At 42.2% G+C, this 8,603-nt stretch overlaps 1 protein-coding gene across 1 annotated transcript in view; it reads right to left on the bottom strand.

Moving 5' to 3' along the window:
• The window catches only part of sspo (SCO-spondin), a gene marked incomplete at its 5' end in the record, with an annotated part of 102,981 nt that overhangs the window by 82,268 nt on the left and 12,110 nt on the right, over positions 1 to 8,603 (bottom strand). The window contains 14 exons of the mRNA XM_010769066.1: positions 1,913 to 1,929; positions 2,260 to 2,382; positions 2,515 to 2,656; positions 2,768 to 2,895; positions 3,018 to 3,130; positions 3,657 to 3,759; positions 3,949 to 4,053; positions 4,533 to 4,581; positions 4,875 to 5,034; positions 5,682 to 5,832; positions 5,948 to 6,130; positions 6,231 to 6,368; positions 7,502 to 7,648; positions 7,766 to 7,997. Coding sequence (XP_010767368.1) covers positions 1,913 to 1,929; positions 2,260 to 2,382; positions 2,515 to 2,656; positions 2,768 to 2,895; positions 3,018 to 3,130; positions 3,657 to 3,759; positions 3,949 to 4,053; positions 4,533 to 4,581; positions 4,875 to 5,034; positions 5,682 to 5,832; positions 5,948 to 6,130; positions 6,231 to 6,368; positions 7,502 to 7,648; positions 7,766 to 7,997 — 1,791 coding nt within the window. The remainder of the gene's footprint in view (positions 1 to 1,912; positions 1,930 to 2,259; positions 2,383 to 2,514; positions 2,657 to 2,767; positions 2,896 to 3,017; positions 3,131 to 3,656; positions 3,760 to 3,948; positions 4,054 to 4,532; positions 4,582 to 4,874; positions 5,035 to 5,681; positions 5,833 to 5,947; positions 6,131 to 6,230; positions 6,369 to 7,501; positions 7,649 to 7,765; positions 7,998 to 8,603) is intronic.

Genomic DNA, 8,603 nt, shown 5'->3' with positions numbered 1-8,603 from the left:
TTTGTATTTCTGTTGTACCTATATGTTCACTTTATTTTATAGGGTTTTATATTGTTGCATCTATTCACTTGTCTTGTGTCTTATCTTTCCGAGATAAATCTTTATTTATTTTATTGTATTTCATTTTTTTATTATCATGCCTTTTAACTCCTTGTGTCTCTTAACCTGTTAAAATGTTATATTTTGCTAAAGGTTCTAACATCTGATCTGAGGGGAATTTCTTGTTGTTTATTTTTAGCTTGTGATGTGTGCCATTTTGTAAAGCACTTTGAGCTGCACGTGATGTATGAAAAGTGGTATATAAATAAAGCTTTATTATTAGTATTATTCATTTGATTCCTCACCTCCTCTGCAGCCGAGGATCTCCGCCCGCAGGTAGAAGGTGTGTCTGAACTCCACAGGGATGATGCGCAGGTAGCGAGCTCTGACCAGCCGCCCAAGCCAGCGGGTCACGGGGGTCCTGCCCACCATCCGCACCTCAAACACCTACACCACCACAGAGAGGATGTGGATTGTCTTAGATTTAACTTTCTCATATGGGGATGTATCAATAAACTGGAAACACTTTGTCATTAAAGAGTCGAAATGTCCAAATTAGAAAAAAAGACCTTATCAGGACCACCCGGCTGCCCATCCTCAGTATAGTCTGTGAAGAGGCTGCTGTGCAGGGCGAAGGCCAGTCGGTATTTGGTGAGGTAACCCCACATGCGTTCACTGCCCTGGGTCATCACCCCTGACACCCACATGGGCTCCAGGAAGTCCACTTGAAAATATGGCTTGGGATCTGTAGGTAAGGGGCTCCACCCAGGCTCCATAACCTGACTGCACAGAGGATATGGTTTGTTCTTTTTCTGTATGCTTTATATTGTTTTGGTTTTTTAAATGCATGAAGAGATCATTCAATGGTTGAGACAACATTTGTTTTTTGTGTGTTCTTTCTGCTATATTGGGTTTTTTCTTTCCAGTATTTATTATCTATCAGGTCACTCACACATTAGGGACAATGTTAAGTCGCCCAGCATCAGCAGGGTTGTTTTCCCGATAGGAGGATGAGGACAGCTGACCATATCGAATCCTCCCATCCTCCAGGCCAAGGGAAGAGGAGCAGATGCCTGCAAGAATATAATGATTTTTATAACCATTTAACAGAGCCAGTTTGGCAAACCGAACAATGACAAAAATTAAAAATTAAAAATTAAGGATAATGGTAATATATTTTGGTATATATATTTTTTGGTATATATTTTTTAAATGAACTGTTAATGAATGAATGTGAACTGTATTTACACTCACCACGATATCCGGGGACACCATCCTGTAAATACATTAGAACATAAGTTAAATGTATATTGATGTGGCGTATTCTGTCGGCAGGTCTTTCAGTGCCAAGATGGGTGGAAAAACACTAAATGACTACATTTTAGCAGTTGAGTATTATAATAACAATTATTGTTACTTGACTGAGCATGTTAAATGTTAATATTACTTAAACAAGTACGTTTTATAATTTGAAGGCATCCATAGTCATCGCTGTTAAACTGATCTGTGTTGTATGCTGCAAAAGGGTGTTTGTGTATTTGCTTGTATGTCATTTGAATTAACAATGTTTGAATCAAATGTATCATATCTGGTAAACTCTTTGTTAATTATTATCTTAGGTTTAAAAAAATCTTTGGACATAAAAGAAGTAAAAAAAAAAGGCATAAACATTTGAAAATCTGATGATTAATTGAAGTGTTCGTCTACCGTTGGTGTTACTGCAGGATGAGTAACAGCAGCTTTGGATGGAGTCCTGAGAGGAGCTGGGGTGGGTGTGTGTGGTCTGTACATAAGCACACAACCATGACAATTAGAAAATACCTAACATTCTTCTTCATCACTTCACATCATTTACTACATCTATTATTAACACCACTATGAAAATAATGCCTTTTACCTGTCTGACTGGGTGGTGATGTTTTCATAGTAGTGGCAGCCAGTTTCATCCTCTCCTTTGAGACAGTTGGGGATCCCATCACAACGCTGCTTTGCCTCAATGCAGCCCCCTGGTGGTGGGCAGGAGAACTGACCGGCAGGACAGCTGCGTGGACTGATAGGGGTGGGGGATGGCTGCGTACCTACAATTGAGTAATGGTCAGACTAATTCAAAATGGTTTCCTTTTTGAAAATAAATGGAGAAAGGGGATGACATGCAGCAAAGGGCCATGCGTGGGACTCTTCTACACTAAATGAAACTGAGGTGTGTTGTGACGTGCTCACCACAGTATAGCTCATCTGATCCATCCCCACAGTCATTGACTCCATCACAGACCACTCCCAGTGGACCTGCTGGCACACAGCGACCGTTTTTACACTGGAACTCTTTTTTTCTGCAGCCACCTGCTGGGGTGACTAGGGAGGGAGGAGTGGGAGTGGTTGACCAGTGGTTACCTGTTGGCCAGGAGACGAGAGCAATTAGGAATCTCATTTGTAGACAAAAATCATAAGCAAAGCAGCATTAAACTATCTCCTTACTATCTCCGCAGCCCATGATCTCAAGGCGAAGGTAGATGCCGTTCTGGAAGTCGTGTGGCAGCAACCGGACAAACTGAGCCGACACCATCCTGTCCAGCCGGCTCTCTGCCACCCCGCGGTCATCATGGTTACCATGGAAAACCTGGAGGGAGTAAAAAATACATCAATTACAAAATATGTAAAAGCAATGGCAATGGGCCTTAAATGCATGTGATGGAGAGTAGAATGGATTTGGTAGGTTTTGTTGTCTAACCTTGGCTCTGGGACGGGCATTAGTAACAAGCTCTTTGTAAGTGTACCACCGTCTGCTGTCCTGGCTAAACTGGAGGTAGAAGCTGGAGACAAATGTGCCAAATACACCACCACCCTGGGTTAGCACACCTACAGGAGGGGGAGAGATGAAATGTGTTTATATACGGTATATAATCTCATGTTGGAATTGGCCATTTAGTAAACCAGCATTGCTGTGTTTGGTGTTCTACGGCATCCGCATGAATGTTTACCGGTGATGTTGTATGATTTCAGCAGGTCTATCTGTAGGTACGGGCTCTGTGTGGTGCTGGCGTGTCCTTCAGGCCTCCGCTGTGGTAGGTCCTTATACTCCTCTGGTTCTGGACTCCAGCCCTGTAGACAAAGGTTTTTGCAGATTACAAGTAATGTTGCAGCAGGATGGTAGAGATTTGGAAACTTCCCATGTTGTAGACTTGAAAGCGTTAATTTCATCAAGATTTGTGTCAATACAGAGTTGGCTATTTGCAAAGCAAAATACAGTTTGTTGACAATATTATATGTTGGATAAAGCCTTTGGCATCCATTGTTTTTAGTTGAAAGCACTTTAATATTAGTAGCTGCCAAATTTGATATACAGTAGAGCTTTCAGTTTAGTTTCCCAGTTTTATTCAGAGAATGACTTGGAAGTTAACGTAAAAAAACCTCTAATACAGACATTATTTTTGCGAGATTTGGTGTATTATTGGACCATTAAAGAATTAATGGCATTTCATCTTACACATATCAAGTCAATTCACCCAAAACCAAAAGTGTAATGCTGCTAGTGACCTAAAAGGAAAACCGAGGATCACCAAAAACAGCCGAGATTAAAATCAGCTTGGTGTACCTGAAGGTCTGTATGGGGGTCCTGCCAATGGAGGCGGCCTGCCTCAGGCGGGTGCCCAGTCTGCTGTGACGAGGCTCTGAAACTGGAGGCTGGGAGGGTCTGAACACCCAGAGGAGACCAACACTCATCTAAACACAGCGAGAGGAGAGGTAAGATAATATTAGAATGAGTGGAAGTAAATAAAACATTGAATAAAAGTCCTAGAAAAAAATATGAAATGGTCTATCTCTACCATAGATTAGATATATATATATAGATATAAAGGTCTCTACCTGGGAAACTGGATGACCAACTGATCATTTGAAAAGTACACTAACCTCCAGGAGGAAGTGGATATGTTGGAATCAGAGGTGTAGTGCCCTCTGCTGGCTTGGAGGTCACAGTGACTGGACTTATTGTCACAGTGATGGTGTCATTTCCTCCTGCAGAGCGGTTGTAGAACAGAAAGGTTAATGTTAGAGAGCACTCGCTTTAATATTGCAGTAATTGAAACATTGAACTGGAGGTTATATCTAGAGTGTTTTCCTTTTGTCTTTGAAGGATTAAATTAGTAGGATTTCTTACTATTTTTTAATGAACTTATCCTCTTTTCAAGTTTCAACTATATAAACTAATTCAGGTACACTTGAGATATGTCTACCTTCACAAGAATAGGGGAGTAAGGGTTCGCCTCCTTGACCTAAATTTAAAGAAAAAAGGATACCAATATGGAAAAAAAGGATCCGAAATGTCAGAGATGAGGTTGGCATCAACGTCATCTTTGACATTTAGGATCACTTAGTGAGAACATTAGTAACGATTGATTAACTTGTGTTTAATTTGTGAAGGAAAAATGATGTTCATCATTAACCAGGAAGACATTTGTTTAGCATAGATAGCAGAACAACAGTCCCGATTTTACCTTGGCAGTAGCAACACCTGTCTCCCTCTCCAGGCACCAGATCCTGGCCCTGCACAAAAAAAACTACATTTAACATTTGATTGGGTGACACATTTGGTTTAAGTTGCTATGGAACACAACTATGTGGAGGTAGAGGAAGCAGAGCTGTTGATAAGGTAATTTCCATGAGATAAGATTGAAACAAAAGAGCATTTAGCACACATGGTCAAATACTCATGTACCAATGTACTGCATCATATTTCCATTTGCGTAATGGCTACATACTTACAAACTACATATCGCAACCACTATCGTCTCAAAATACACATGAGACACGTACACACACAAAAAAGACACTCTTACCTGTGGACATCCACTGACAGCGTGAGGACAGTAGGGGGAACACTGCACTGTTAGGTTGGGCAGACAGTGACATAACTGGCAGGGGTCTGACCTCCATCTGTCTCCCACAGCGTGAGACTGACCCTGGTACTCACAATCATCACAGGGGTCTGTCTGGCACCTGTGGACACACACACACACACACACACACACACACACACACACACACACACACACACACACACACACACACACACACACACACACACACACACACACACAGTTTTCAAAACCATGACAATAATTACATCTTACCTTTGCTGTTTTGTGATCAAAAGTTGTGTTCAAGGGAATAAAAACGCTGCTCAAGGTTAATCCAATGTCTCTGTGTCACTTTAAAATTATTACTGACAATCCATCATTCCATTTTTCTGAAAAACGCTCAGAAACGGAGATTTCATATGCATGCTTGTGAGAGCTACAACCCAGCTTCCGGTTTTGGGCGTGCTGGCATGCATTCACCAATGGTAATGTTTGGATGGATTTTGGAACTTCCCCTCGATTCTATTGGCTCTAACGGTTCAAAAGTAAAACAAATGTTGTGATGGTGGCAGTAACAAATACAAAATAAAAACATTAACATTCATCCTTATGGAACCATTATAATCTACCTCAAATTGGAAATTTGGCCACCCTAGTTAAAAGGATGTTGGGTTTTCCAATATCTTTAGAGTAAAACCTATAGGGGCCATGGATTCAGTATCTGAGAGTAGAAGTATAGTATTGTAATCAAGTAGTTAAGAATACCATGTGAACAGGGCTACGTACCGGCGGGCTTTCCGGTAAATTCCTCTACACGTTCTCCCGTCTCCATGCTTGATGGGGTTGTTTGGGCTGCGGAACGACCACTGGACACTCTGAACCCCACAGGGCCCCAAACACTCCCCCCACTCAGACCAGGAGGACCAGCCACAGTGCACTGCAGGGTGACAAAACTGACTGTGTACGATCGCTCAAACAAAGGTGCATATGGGTAAAAGTCAACTGTAGATTAGATGTTGATCTTAAGGTAAAACTGCCTGTTTCAGACTCACCTGAACAGTCTTGGTTAGACTGGCATCTTTGGGGCCTTCCCCTCTCACAAACACAGATCTCACAGTCCAATTTTATCTGCTGGCCCGGCCAGTAGCGCAAACCTGCCACTTCACACACACACTCCTCTGGTAGCACGCACTGTTGCTTATGGCTCATCACCTGGCCATCTGGACACCAACAACCTGGAGTTGGAGACAAGTTGAAGTTGTGAGAGGAATGTAAATGACAAGCAGCAGCCATTTATTTTACAGCACAAGATATTCCATGGTCCTTTTCACTGACCAGGGGAGCAGGGTGCTATTGAATCACAGGTGGTCCCACTGCTGATGTGTGCACAGGACACTGGGCAAGGGGCACAGCTGTGTCTCACCAGCCCAGTGGGACAGCTGGTGTTTGCACAGCCATCATCAGGACAAGGTTCTGGGGTGGGACAGGAAATAAATGAGAGAAGTTAATGTTTTTTAATTATTTAGATCAGCGGTTTGTGTGAGGCGCGCCTCCCCGGAGCTTCAGGGGAGGCGCAGCGTGAGAAGAAAAAAAATGAGAAACTGTGAAATCTAGCTAGTTAACTTCAGTTAACTTCAGCTAACTTTATGCGAGCGGCAACATGGATCGATTTTTAGTGAAGTTACCTAAAGTTAGTTAGGAGACAGCGTCTGGCAGAAAACGTCACTTGCACACTTTTGGCTGTCTGTGTAGACCGAGTTCCCCCACCTCGCCAAAAAGGCTGTAAAAGGGCTCATTCTCTTCACCTCCACCTACCTGTGTGTGTGAGTGCGGGTTTTCCGCATTGACTTGATCAAAAGCGGTCAGCTGCAGCCAGAGGATGATCTGCGTTTATTCCTGTCTACATTGCATCCCCACATCATCCGCCTGTGCGCATCAAAGATGCAGACTCATTGTTCCCACTAAAGTAGGGGTGAGTGTAATAAGGAGGCAAAGTTGACGTTCAGTGTGTTGCCGGGAGCATATAAGGATTTATCCACCATGTTGAAAATGTTAAAAATGTTTTTAAAAAATGTTTAAAACATAAAGATAAAAAGGTTTGAAAAAGTTATTGTTTAATGTTTTAACGCTGAGGCTACTCAGCCAATCAAATTGGTGCAGTCAGTGAGTCAGCACGATAGATTCAAACACGAGATGAGACAAGAAGAGAGAAACAGTCGGAGTGATTTCAAATGGCGTGCTCAAAAAAGAGAAAGGTAGACAGCGAGCATTTAATGACATTTTCTCTTCCTGGACCTCTTTGAAATGCAATTAAATACCCCTGCATTATAGCAACAACAACAATAATAATAATAATGTTAATAGCAATAATAATTGGGAGGGGGGGGGGGCGGGGGCCGGCTGTTCTTATGTTCTCTGAGGGGAGGCTCTTTGCAACCGTACTGTTAATCTTTTTTTGATGAGATCTTGAATTTCAAACAACAATATATTTTAAGTAACAATAGATGCGCAACATTTAAATAGTGCAAATTAATAAATACTTGCTTTATTCAATAAAAAACGCAGATTGATTCGGTTCAATTATTTTCATTTCAACCTTTACTTACTGATTTCCATGGGTAGGTTGAATCCAGGGAGCTGGGAACAGTCTCTGCCTCCGTAGCGAGGAGAGACGCAGCCTCTGTGTCGGACCTGCACTCCACCACAGCTGGAACAGTTAGACCAGCTCCCCCACGGCAACCACCGACCATCCACTAAAGATAGCAGAGAGCATCCCTTTTTAGTACAAATACAGTACATATGTGATTTTAACCTGTGGTATTGTTCATTATTAAACATATTCGTCTTAGAGTTAATGTCCAGCTCCTTACCAGGGCAGGTGGAGTTGAAGCATTGCTGCCTCTGGAGGTCCTGCCCCCGACACTGGCGCAGTGGGTCTCCTTCAGGACAGGTTCTCTGCCGGCTCATGGACCCTGTCCCACAGGAGGCGGTGCAGGGGCTCCACGGACCCCAGGAGCTCCAGCTTCTGCAGCCCTGCTCATCAGTGGGGCCTCCAAGTGGAGCCAATGTGGAATCAGGGCAGTCTGTTACACCATTACACACCTATGGAACAATACAAGGTTAGTGAACAGGAATGTTAGTGAAGGGGAAGGAATATTTGTTGCTGTTTTCATTCATGGTATTGTTACAAAAAGCTCATATTTATTATATTTATTCATTAATAAGTTAATATAGTAAAGATGGCGGTGCATGCAAATGCAGCGACCCGTCGCTCTCCTCATGTATACACTGCATGTGTCTGTTGATTTAGTGGGAAGCATTCTAAGTACTTGTTCTTCGACCCACGAAATTCTTTATTATTCTTCCAGGTTATTTTGCTCTTCTGCTCTCACAATCCACAACGCAGAAACTCCGTTCAAACATCAAAACGTTCAGCTCGGTCCGGAATCGATGGCTATTACTTTTCTCATTCATAACTTTCATAATTCCAGAGATATATCCCATAATTCATCAAATGTTTAACACGGAAGTCAATGGAGAAACTCTTCAGAGTTGAACAATCTTCATGTGACTTGAACTGCTAACTGTTCCTTCATACTTTTCACTCAGAAACCTCATTCCAACTTTAAAATGTTACACTTCTTTCTGACTATTATTCGTAGTAACACTAACTTTTGAATCCGAATCATACTTTTAGAGATAATTAAA

The sequence above is a fragment of the Notothenia coriiceps genome, unplaced genomic scaffold (genome assembly GCF_000735185.1).
Source record: "Notothenia coriiceps isolate Sejong01 unplaced genomic scaffold, NC01 NC01_scaffold00006335, whole genome shotgun sequence".
Taxonomy (NCBI): Eukaryota; Metazoa; Chordata; class Actinopteri; order Perciformes; family Nototheniidae; genus Notothenia; species Notothenia coriiceps.
The sequence above is the reverse complement of the archived record's forward strand: the minus strand, read 5'-3'. Positions and strand labels throughout refer to the sequence as shown.